Source organism: Taurulus bubalis (genome assembly GCF_910589615.1).
Source record: "Taurulus bubalis genome assembly, chromosome: 14".
Classification (NCBI taxonomy): domain Eukaryota; kingdom Metazoa; phylum Chordata; class Actinopteri; order Perciformes; family Cottidae; genus Taurulus; species Taurulus bubalis.
Genome location: NC_136602.1, coordinates 1,590,263 through 1,603,026, shown reverse-complemented (window position 1 = coordinate 1,603,026; position 12,764 = coordinate 1,590,263). Strand labels below are relative to the sequence as shown.

General features: G+C 42.6%; 1 protein-coding gene across 1 annotated transcript; it reads right to left on the bottom strand.

Annotated features, from left to right (window-relative positions):
- Positions 1–262: 262 nt before the first annotated feature.
- On the bottom strand, positions 263–10,824 carry LOC306746502 (protein NLRC3-like; the record flags this gene model as incomplete). Its single annotated transcript, XM_079229424.1, is given in 10 exon segments — positions 263–307; positions 311–849; positions 1,004–1,050; positions 2,081–2,254; positions 2,378–2,551; positions 3,520–3,693; positions 3,791–5,591; positions 5,751–5,979; positions 8,716–8,794; positions 10,721–10,824. Coding segments are annotated over 10 exon segments (3,330 nt in total). The 5' UTR covers positions 10,789–10,824.
- Between the last annotated feature and the right edge of the window lie 1,940 nt (positions 10,825–12,764).

The window sequence follows — 12,764 nt, the reverse complement described above, 5'->3', positions numbered from 1 at the left end:
TTCAAGACAACAAAGTTGAGTTTTATACACAAAGTAAAACATGTTCCACAGCTTCTCTCAGACAACAGATCATTTCAGGTCATTACATGGACCTCGCTCAGCTCTCAGACCTCCATCTGCAACACCACAAGTCCAGAGAGCTCTCAACCCCCCTGAGTCCAGACCAGCTCAGGTACCCCTCACCTGCTGCACCTGTTTACAACCACTGAGAGATCAGGTTGCTGCTAACTAACATCAGCTGTGTGATCCTGTACAGGCTGAACTACCTGGACAGCAGAGAGAAGGTTTCTCTACCAGGAGGAGACCCTCAATCCTCCAGAGAACACAGAGACACTGAGGAACCAGGCAAGGACCCAAACCCAAACCCAGGATAAAGAGGTTCAGTGAATGTGGTGCTGAAGGTGTGGAGGTGGATCAGTGTGTCAGAGGAGACTCTGTAGAAGGACAGAGAGCCAGCAGGACAGTCCACATACACTGCTACTCTACCAGAGGAGGAGGAGGAGGTGGTGATGGATGTTTCTGTCTTATTGTGACGGACAGAGTAACGACCATTATAACACTCCAGACTCCAGGACTGATCATTCTCTCCAAACAAACAGTCTTTACTGTCTCCTCTCCTTCTGATTCCTCTGTAACTCACTGATATATAAACTCTTTTTCGCCACTCAACCTCCCAGTAACAGCGACCAGTCAGACCAGTTCTACACAGCAGCTGTGGCCAGACATCAAACCTGTCTGGATGATCAGGATATGACTGATTCTCCATCACACATGTCACCTTCCTGTTGTTGTCAGACAGTTTGAGTTTCCTGCTCACTGTGTTTGTGTCGAGTGTGAGTTCACAGGAATCTGATGGAGAGAACAAGACACAATACAGCTGCAGTTATGAATCTATCATCTGTTCATCTATTGACACTTTGATGACATCAGAGATGTGAATGAGTGATGTCACAGTCTGAAGATGGTTGAATGTTTTCATGAATCAAACTCAAAGCACACTTACACTTCCTCAGACCTGGTCTGACCCATCGGACTCCAGCAGGCTCCACCCTGAAAGGAGGAGGAGTCAGAGCAGCATGAACACATGAACATGACATCACTCTCATCACAGAGCTTTGCTATTCATGTTCACATGGACCACTTATTATTCATCAGCTCATATTCTGTTACTTCCAGCAGATCAACATGATGACTCATCAGGACTCTTTGTGTTTGTGTCACCTGATGAATGGAAGTCCACTATTCTCTCTCTTAGCTCTGTGTTTGGTCTCCACCTCCTGAGGGAAACATCTGTCTCTTTAGCTGCTAAATGCTCCACTATGTTCACCAGCTGAGCGTCTGTGGCCGACTGTCACCTGTAGCTTCAACAAGTCCACTCTTATCAGCCAGAGAACTGTCTCTCAGTGCAAAACAAACCAAAACCAGGTGGAGCTGAACTCCTTTAAACAGCAACACATTCCTATTGTGATGATTTATCAAGAAGGTTTAAACAGATTGTTTCTTTGTCTTTTCACAGTAATGTCTGGACTAAAGGGAAACACACACTGGAGAATGAATAGTAATAAATAAAATATCTGTCTGGTTCCATTTTTTTACCAGCTTGTTCCTGCTCAGCTTTTTGAACACTTAACAAATGGCATTAATATTAGTATTAGCCTACAGCAAGATATTAATGAACACTGCAAGGTGCCATCATAACATTGATTCTACACAGTCTGCCTCCTTAAGCCACGCCCCTTAAGCCACGCCTTCTTGCAGTCAATGCATGCAGGCAGCATGACAGGGAGCGGAACAGTGAGTGCGCTCTGATCGCATGCTATTTTAATGAAGTATCAATACTAAAAATATGCGTTAGGGTTAGGGAGTTATCGTTTTTAACGTATGGGTACCGCGATACTTTTTAGTATGGACACACCGTGCAACATCACGTGGGACTCAAAAAGTTAGATGAGTCTCTGGTAGTTTGAGGTCAGCTTGGTGTGTCAGGGTCATATTAACCAGGCTGACAGGGTGACAGAACAGGTTTCCAGCTCTACCTCCTCTATCAGACTGATGGTCTGTGGCTGCAGCCTCTTCATACCTGAGAATCTCCAGTCTCCAGTGTGGATCCTCCAGGCCAGCAGACAGCAGCTTCACTCCTGAGTCTCCTGGATGATTGTAGCTCAGGTCTAGCTCTCTGAGATGGGAGGGGTTGGAGCTCAGAGCTGAGGCCAGAGAAGCAAAGCCTTCCTCTGTGATCAGACAGCCTGACAGCCTGCAAACACAAAAAACAACACACATCACATCTTAAGACAATCTGAAGGAGGATAAGAGTTTATCCATGAATGTAAATCAGGATTTAAGTGTCCATTAGTTTTACATGTTGATGAATCCTGACCTGAGAGTCTCTAGTCTACAGTGTGGACTCTCCAGTCCAGCAGACAGCAGCTTCACTCCTGAATCCTGCAGGTTGTTGTTACTCAGGTCCAGCTCTCTCAGACTAGAGGACTGGGAGCTGAGGACTGAGGACAGAGCTTCACAGCTTCTCTCTGAGAGGTTACAGTCACTCAGTCTGAAGATACAACAATCAACAAGAAGAAAAAAAACATTTGTGTGTGGATAGAATTCTTGCTGTTTTAATCTGAACAAGACAAAATAATTCAGTTAATTGTTCTCTATTGTAAAAAGGAAGTATTGTAGTACTAATATCAGGATGAGGGGTGAATATTTAATGTTGTTTATTAGAGTTAAAAACACAGTTACGGTTTTCTGTCATTTTCTTGACAAGAGAGAGAGAACAAAAGGGAAAGAAAAAGACTTCTGATTTAATGTTTGTTACATTCTAAATCAGAAATAAACAACCATCAAACGCTCAGCAGATCGTCACTGTAAAGACACATTCAAGTGTTTAATCTCTTTTCCTGCATTTCTCCTTCTCATTCATTATTCTGAAAGAAAAATGTGTTTCAAATGGCGCCATCGTTTATTAATCCACTGTGGATCACTGTCCTTTCTTCCCGCTGCTGTCAAGTTGCACAACACACTGAGCTCTCAGTAAACCAGTAACACTTCATCACTTTTGGACACTTGGTCACTTTATTCACTGTGGACACTTTAATTGCACTCACCTGGTGCAATATAAATACGTTTAAGTACTTTTATATACTCTTATTCTGTCTGTATATTTAATTGAAAATTGATACTGTGTTCTTCTTCTTTCTTTACTACTGTTTATTGTTATTTTATTCATATTACTTGATTGTTCTGTGTGTCTCTATTGTGTGCAAGGCTGCTGTAATCCCGCAATTTTTCCACTGAGGGACTAATAAAGGATTATCTTATTTTATCTTATCTGTCTGTTCTACAATGTTCTCTAGTTTAGTCTCTGAGACTAGTTCCTCTGGATCCATAGTTCTGGTTAATTTTCTGGTGAAAAAGTGGTTCATGAAATCTGAAATCCTGATGAACAAATTCATAGATTCAGAAAGAGAGAGGGTGTTCACATCGAATGGAGCTGAAGACAAACTAATTTGATCTGACCTGAGGGTCTCCAGTTTCCAGTGTGGACTCTCCAGTCTAGCAGACAGCAGCTTCACTCCTGAATCCTGCAGGTTGTTGTTACTCAGGTCCAGCTCTCTCAGACTAGAGGACTGGGAGCTGAGGACTGAGGACAGAGCTTCACAGCTTCTCTCTGAGAGGTTACAGCCACTCAGTCTGAAGAGACAAGGAGGAAGAAAAAATAAGCAGTAAGTGTAAAAGATAGCAGCATATTTAAGTTGTGATCTATGAATCTAACTCTCTCTGTACTTACAGAGCTTTGTTGGAGGCTTTGACCACATGCAGCAGCCTCAGAAGAGCCTCCTCTGAAGCAGAGTATTTCTTCAGGTCAAACACCTCCAGATCTTTTCCTGATGACAGTAAGATGAAGACCAGAGCTGACCACTGAGCAGGAGACAGTTTATCTGTGGAGAGACGTCCTGAACTCAGGGACTGTTGGATCTCCTCCACTAGAGAACCATCATTCAGTTCATTCAGACAGTGGAACAGATTGATGCTTTTCTCTGGAGACACATCCTCACTGATCTTCTTCTTGATGTATTCAACTGTTTCCTGATTGATCTGTGAGCTACTTCCTGTCTGTGTCAGCAGACCTCGTAGAAGAGTCTGATTGGTCTCCAGTGAAAGACCCAGGAGGAAGCGGAGGAACAAGTCCAGGTGTCCATTAGGACTCTGTAAGGCCTTGTCCACAGCACTCTGGTAGAGATGTCTTGGTTCAGGTTTGTCTCTAAAGACTTTAGACAACAGGGAGGTTGTTTGTTCTTCTGCCAGCAGGTTGACACCAGAGTTGATGAAGGTCAGATGGACATGAAGAGCAGCCAGAAACTCCTGAACACTCAGATGGACAAAGCAGAACACCTTGTCCTGGTACAGTCCTCTCTCCTCTCTAAAGATCTGTGTGAACACTCCTGAGTACACTGAGGCTGCTCTCATATCGATGCCACACTCTGTCAGGTCGGATTCATAGAAGATCAGGTTCCCTTTCTGCAGCTGATCAAAAGCCAGTTTTCCCAGAGACTCAGTCATCTTCCTGCTCTCTGGACTCCAGTGTGGATCTGTCTCAGCTCCTCCATCATACTTGACCTTCTTCACTTTGGACTGAACCACCAGGAAGTGGATGTACATCTCAGTCAGGGTCTTGGGCAGTTGTCCTCCCTTTGTGGTCTTCAACACGTCCTCCAGAACTGTAGCAGTGATCCAGCAGAAGACTGGGATGTGGCACATGATGTGGAGGCTTCGTGAGGTCTTGATGTGGGGGATGATCCTGCTGGTCAGCTTATTTCTGAACCTCTTCCTGAAGTAGTCCTCCTTCTGTGGGTCAGTGAACCCTCTGACCTCTGTCACCAAGCCAACACAGTCAGGAGGGATCTGATTGGCTGCTGCAGGTCGTGTGGTTATCCAGAGGCGAGCAGAGGGAAGCAGTTTCCCCCTGATGAGGTTTGTCAGCAGCACATCCACTGAGGTGGACTCTGTGACGTCAGTCAGGACCTCATTGTTGTGGAAGTCCAGAGGAAGTCGACACTCATCCAGACCGTCAAAGATGAACACAACCGGGAACTCTTCAAACCTGCAGATTCCTGCTTCTTTGGTTTCAGTGAAGAAGTGATGAACAAGTTCCACCAAGCTGAACTTCTTCTCTTTCAGCACATTCAGCTCTCTGAACGTGAATGGAAACGTGAACTGGATGTCCTGGTTGGCTTTGTCTTCAGCCCAGTCCAGAGTGAACTTCTGTGTTAAGACTGTTTTCCCGATGCCAGCCACTCCCTTTGTCATCACTGTTCTGATTGGTTCCTCTCCTCCAATTGAGGCTTTAAAGAGGTCTTCTTGTCTGATGGTGGTTTCTGGTCTGTGTGGTTTCCTGGATGCTGTTTCAATCTGTCTGACCTCATGTTCATCATTGACCTCTGCAGTCCCTCCCTCTGTGATGTAGAGCTCTGTGTAGATCTGGTTCAGAAGGGTTGGGTTTCCTGCTTTAGCGATCCCCTCAAACACACACTGGAACTTCTTCTTCAGGTTAGATTTGAGTTCACGCTGACAAACTGGAGCAAGAAGTCCTGAATGAACACACAACAAAGAGGATCAATGAGTCAAAGAATAGATTTCAACATGTCATTTCCTCAAAGAATGAGGCTATGAATATATTCTGGTCTCTTGAGACATTAGTAAACGTTCCATTTATCCAGCATGTTAAATCTTTAGAGAAATCCTCTTACTGCTCTGCAGACAGTCAGCCAGCTCCTCCTGCTTCATGCTCCTCAGGAAGTGCAGTGAGATCTTCTGAAAGGCTTCTCTGCTCCTCTTCCTCTGCTCTTCATCCTCACCGTCCAACACCTCCTCATCCTCTCTCTTACTCGCTAAGCATTCTGGGTAATCTGAACTCACAACCTTCTGGATCTTCTTCAGCTCGTCCTTCACAAAAGTGAGGATGTTCTCCTCCAGCAGCTGGAACAGAATATTATATGAATGACAAACTAAAACCATGGAACCAAACATCAGATCCAGTGGCAGCCAGCCAATAGAGGGCCCACCTTGAGCCACAAAAAAAGGAAGATATTTATAATATTATTAATTATAAAAAATATAATAATGTTAATAAATTATACAAATGGTCAATATTTGTGTGTTTGAGCTATGGAATATACCCAGTAATATTTGTAAAATAGGATATCTGTTCAAAATATCCGCTTTTCCTGCTTGTCCTCTCTGCTAGTGCACCTCTCTGCTGCTAGTGAGCCGTGCTGGGGCCAAATCGATTTGGCCCAAGGAAGACGGGTCTAATACGCAGTTTAGCCAATTACTGATTAAAGAAATAAATGAATGACATACAATACGTCCCGTCTCTCCTTCTTGTCAGGGCAGACGAGCCGCGCCACCCATTTTAACAACATGACAGCGGCCAGTGGGAGCAAAGAAAACCAAACGCTAACTCGGTATAATCTCTCCTCCAACACCGGTTTGAGAGAAGAACTTTGGTGGAGAAACTACAGGTAAAACACCTGGTCCTAGATCAACCAGACCTCACCATAAAATAGACTGCCGCGAAAGGAGCAGCTTGAGCTTCTGTGGAGACGGTTAATCTACACCAGAACGGTTTGGCTAAGCTAGCTGCTGAATGCAGTCGTGCCAACGCCGTATTTTACTTTGCATGCTTGCTTTTTAAATCAACAGGGACTGAAAAGAAAACATGAGAACACCAGGAGGACACGCATGGAGGACACGCATGGATTACTCTGTCAAGCTACTAAACTAGCATATCAAGCTAAGTCAACATCTCTACTAGGGTGACCAGACGTCCGGATTTAGGCCGGACAGTCCGGATTTTCAATGCCCCTGTCCGGACGCGTATTTGAGTCTTGGCCAATCAGCGTTAAGATGTCTACAGCGGCCGTTTCTCAACATGCGTTCTTCTCTGTACTTGATTAGAAAACACAACTGAAAGTTGACATTCTCTGAATACTACCGTTGTTGAGTCACGATATGTAATTTTAGAATGTTTTCAGGCGAGAAGTTAGTTGTTTAAGCATCAAATCTGTGGTCCGTTTGTCAAGAATCAGCCTACTTAAAAAGATACTGTACTTAATTGATAAAGCAGGGTATGCTCCAAGGAGATCAATTACAGTAAAAAGGGCTCACATCCCCTCTCTTCACACTTAATAAAATCAAACTGCACCCCTCCTATGCAGGTATTAACTAACCATGGCCCTGCTGATGCAACTGGCCTGGAACCGGTCCTGCCAGCTGCTATGGCCCTGCTGATGCCCCTCCTCTCTACCTCCTTCTGCTTAATGGATCATGGTTATCTGGATCATGAACCATACCTACTACTCATTATATGAATAATTTATGTCATATTCATTGAATGTGCTGTAACTCCGTTACGTTATTCTGGTCACATGACATCTATTGCTTCTGTCCAACCCGGGGAGAGGGATCCTCCTCTGTTGCTCTCCCTCAGGTTTCTTCCCCTTTTTTCCCTGTGAAAGGGTTTTTACTATCTTTATTTGGGGAGTTTTTCCTGATCCGATGCGAGGTCCCGGGATAGGAATGTCATGTGTACAGATTGTAAAGCCCTCCGAGGCAAACTTGTATTTGTGATGTTGGGCTATATAAAATAAACTGAATTGAATTATTCACAGCCTCACAAAATACCGCATAGTGTCCTCCTTTTTGGTGTTATGGATATGGGCACCCTAATCTCTACCCATGGACGCAGTACTGCGGTGAAGAAACACAATGAGGTGGATAAAAAAGTGCACGTTTTATCCAAAACAATTGATTGTGTGAAGTTTTGTGGGGCTTTTGAGTTGGCCTTGCATGACGAGACTCACTGCATGACGAGTGCTGCCGGAGCACCGCAAGACAGCCAGCGTTTTTAAAAAGGCACAAAAAGAGCTGTTGGAAGGCATGCTGTCGGTATATGATATGTAAGTAACCCAATTTGTGTTCTGGCTTCAGAAACTGTTTGTCAATCAATGTTGTTGTTTTTGTTCATGTGTTTTACCTGCATTAAGATGAGATGCTTTTATTTTGAAAGCGGCTCGCAACGAGAAAAAGGAAGTCATATTGTATGTCGAAAGCTATGGAAAATATATTATTTTTTTTATACAAATTAGAAATGGTAACGGTATTAGCACTCTGGGGAAGAGGCACAAGGTTAGTTAAAGTTGTAATAACTGTGTATGTTTTAAAGAAAATTGGCGTGAGTGTTGGCTGTGCTCTATTAATGCAAATGAGGAGTAGGCAACCATAATTATCGTTTTTGTGCCTTTGTACACAGCTCTTACGTTGGTTTTGGGAATTTATCAATACATTTGAAATCAGTCAAGTGCAGGACTATCTTTCAGAGGGGTATGAGACATATATATATATATATATATATATATATATATATATATATATATATATATATATATATATATACTGAATTGTATTAATAAGAAGTCCTTTAATTAAAGTGTTGGAATAAATGTCAAATATTTAACTGCAAAGTAGTAATGCGTGATACCTTTTTTTGCATTGAATCATACTGGGATTAGATGGCCCTACCAAGAAAAAATGCCACCAGCCGCCACTGGTCAGATCCATGTTGGACAGACTGACAACCCACTGGTCTAAAGAGTGCAGCATGGAGATGGTTGTGAACACAATAGATGTAAAAGTAGTTGTACATGTACAGACCATAAATATGGAGTCCAGGTGTGTTTGATGCTGCTGGGCAGACGGACCTCTGGGAACCTCTGAGCTCTCCTGGTCCTCTCTGTGGAGGAGTCATGAACAATCAGCTCACATTGTGTTTGCTCCACAGACTGTTTATTGTTCATGATATTAAAACACAAATACAACAATAAGTTAAAGAAGTGGTGTTCTGTCATGATGAATCATTTTATAACCCAGATGCTAAAGACTGGAGATGAACGACGACCATCTGTGTGTTATTCATCCGTTTCATCTGTTTTAAGAACTTACTCTGGGTCATAAAAACGGCGTCCATCTTTGAAGTTAATCAGACCACCTTTAGACCGATCACTCTTCATGGACACACAGCTGAGTTCAGGAGACTTTTTTCTCTGCTGCTGTGAACTGATAGAAACACTGAGATTTACCAAACATGAAGGATTTCTGAACATACAAGATTATTTTGTTTGCTTCCACTGGTTTTATTGGACAGTAAAAGTGATATTATTTCCATTACAACTTGTAGTTAATGGTAAAGAAGAAACAGCTCTTTATTGTGACTTGTTATTTTCTTATTCAACCAACTAGTCGTTACAAAGAGACACAATAACTAAACCACTTATATTTAGGATCTTCTAAAGATATCCAGCAAATAAAGGACACAAAGAACATAGTAATTTAAAGTTCAGTGTATTCTACAGTCAGTGCACAATATGAAACCCAAAGTTCAACCACCGATGGTTGAAAGTGTCTATAACAGTTCAATAACTTTTTTTTTGTGCTAATTCTTAAAGGGACCGCACACAATGGATGGAGAATGGTCCTTACAGTGTCAACTTTTGAGTTGTTTACTGGTTTTATTATGAGCACAAGGGAATAAGATTTTGATCAACATTTACATCTATTTTATTGTCCGTGTAGTTTTTACAAACCAGTGATATTTTATGCTCATTTGGACACTATCAATTAGATAAAGATGAACTAGTTCAGTGTCAAATATACCATTCAATGGAAGAAAAAAACATTCATAACAAAAGTAAGTAAAACATACATTCGACAGTCAGGTACATCTTGATTGTCGAATGATAAATATTGTATGATGGGCTGAAATGGAAAGCACCCAATGCATTCACTATAATCAAGTCAAACTAGGATTGCAATGTACAGAGAAAAACACCATCGGACTAGATCCAGGAAGCATTAGAGGCAGAGAAAAGAAATACACAAAAATAGCTATCTTAGTGTTAACATAGCCCACTACAATATTCCCATTAATTTGTCTCAAGTAAACCTACATTTAAGCAGTTAACAAGTACAGATAGCCACGTTCTGTAACCACCTTGGTATAGTTTACTGTGAGATAAACTCGTTGGTGTAGTTTACTATGAGATACACTACTTGGTGTAATCCTGTTGTGGTTGATGAGACGTTACTTGGCAGAGTGTGAAAGCCAGCACAGCAGCCTCCCCAAGGTCCTAGTGCCCTATTGTAAGTATGATGATAGACTATTAGATTGTAATTTGAAGGGGAAGAAAACATACCAACCAGAACACACATATGTAGCATGTTAGAGTTCTAAATAACTTGTCCATGTGAGAAACTATAGTTTCATTTAATGGCATCACAAAAAAATAAAAGAATATATTCTTTTATTTTTTTCAAGCTAAATTATTTGGGGGGGGCTGAAGAAGGCCTAACGGTGCCCCTAATATACAGTATATATATGGACACAATATATTTATACACAATTATACATATATATATATATATATACACAGACCTCACCTGGTCTGTGGAGGAATAAACTCACATTATATTTGCATCAGAGACTGTTTACAGTTAATGATTCATATGCAAACACATACAGAGCAGTTAGTTAAATATATTGAGTTCTGTCATGATTGATCATCATGAAAACAACACTGTGAATGATGCACGACCAATTATGTGTTTCATAACTGAGAATCAGAACAGTTATTCATCTGTTTCATCTGTTTTAAGAACTTACTCTGGGTCATAAGAACGGCGTCCATCTTTGAAGGTAATCAGAGCATCTTTAGACCGATCACTCCTCATGGACACACAGCTGGGTTCAGGTCCAGGTTCTGGTTCAGGTTCTGTTTTAGGTCCAGTGGACTTTGGTCTCTGATGGGTCCTACAACAGAGAAGATGACCAGCAGGGAGAGGAATTCTGTTTTTAATCTTCAGCCAGAGCAGCTGTTGGGAAAAACTATCAGCTTTCAACAAGAAAAGGATCAATACAGAAACGTTATATTTGATATAGATTTCCAGAAAATGTGTGTGAGTGCTGAGAATCTGAAGATATGATTAAAGAAGCTGTAATTATGTGACACGTAGCATCTTCTTGGACAGAAGGGATTTGAACTGATGACGTTTAATCAACAAGGTTCACACTGCACCAAGGAAGCTATACAATAAAACAGTTAAAGAAAGTAATTAGGCTTAATTAACCTCAGCTGAACATGAACTCTGTTGACTGACAGGAACACTGAGACCAGCTGTAACCCTCACTGACCACCAGGGGGAGCTCAGTAGCTGCAGTATTGAAGCAACCTAGAATTACTTCATGTTCCCTTCCTTATTTCATAGTACAATCCTGTTGAAAACATAGTTATCAAATATGATACAGCAGGTATATAAAGTAATGATTCACCTGTAAATCATGCCATCACCATTGTATTGTATTTCATTATGCAATCTGGATTATGCCATATCACAATGCAGATACACAGTTTGTGGAGCTGGTCCCCAGATATGTGGAGCTGGTCCCCAGATATGTGGAGCTGGTCCCCAGATACGTGGAGCCGGTCCCCAGATATGTGGAGCTGGTCCCCAGATATGTGGAGCCGGTCCCCAGACTACGTGGCATACATTGATTCTTGCTTCATAGATGAAGTTATTAATCAACAGAGTAGATATTTGATCTCTGAGAGCACTTTGACCAGCAGAGGCCTCAATAAACATGAAATATGAGCTTCATAAAACACCTGAAGTACCAAAGTCCAGACTTTAGTCCAGTATCAGAACTCAATCTAACGACTGAATGTGTTTTATAGATTTATAGGTTTATTAAGAGTCAAGGTTCAAGTGAACGAGCAGAGAAACAGTCAACATGAAGTCAGTCAGAGTGAATACGCTGAAGGAAAAAAGTGTTGAGTGATACCTGTTCATGTTGGTGATCACCTGCAGCCTGACGGAGACAGACAGGTTCACCTGCAGCCTGATGGAGACAGACAGGTTCACCTGCAGCCTGATGGAGACAGACAGGTTCACCTGCAGCCTGATGGAGACAGACAGACGGGTCAGATCCACTTTGAGCTGTGGACTCCTTCTTAGAGACAGGAGGTCCACACATGAACCAGCAAAGAGCAGCTCGTTGGTCATGAAACACACTGGAATTAATTCAAGGGCCACTTACTCACTTTCGCCTCCTGGACCAGGTCTGTGTGGAAGAAGAGTTTCCTGTTGATGTGATGGGACGACTAGCTCTTCCTCCTCTTCTTCACCAGTCCTCTGTGTCTTCAGGCTGCTGTCCCACTCCAACACTGTGATGAACCAGTGTGAGTCCCACTCCAACACTGTGATGAACCAGTGTGAGTCCCACTCCAACACTGTGATGAACCAGTGTGAGTCCCACTCCACCACTGTGGTGAACCAGTGTGAGTCCCACTCCACCACTGTGGTGAACCAGTGTGAGTCCCACTCCACCACTGTGGTGAACCAGTGAACCTGCAGCACTCAGTCCAGAGAGCTGATCATGTGTCATGACTTTATGAGCATGTTAAAGATTAACCCTCAGCTTCTTCCTGCTTCCTCTGACCCACTGGAACCAAGCGGAGAACATGAAGCTCCTCCTCCCTGAACATCAACCCTCCACACTGTGTTGGGCTTGAACAGAGGACATGACTTCACCTCCACAGGTGTGAATGAAGCCAGCAGGAAGGTTTCATGTGGTCCAGCTGCTAGAGGTCAGACCCATCAGTGTTCTGCCGCATTTAATTAAGCAATAAGGTACGAGAGGCAGTACTGTG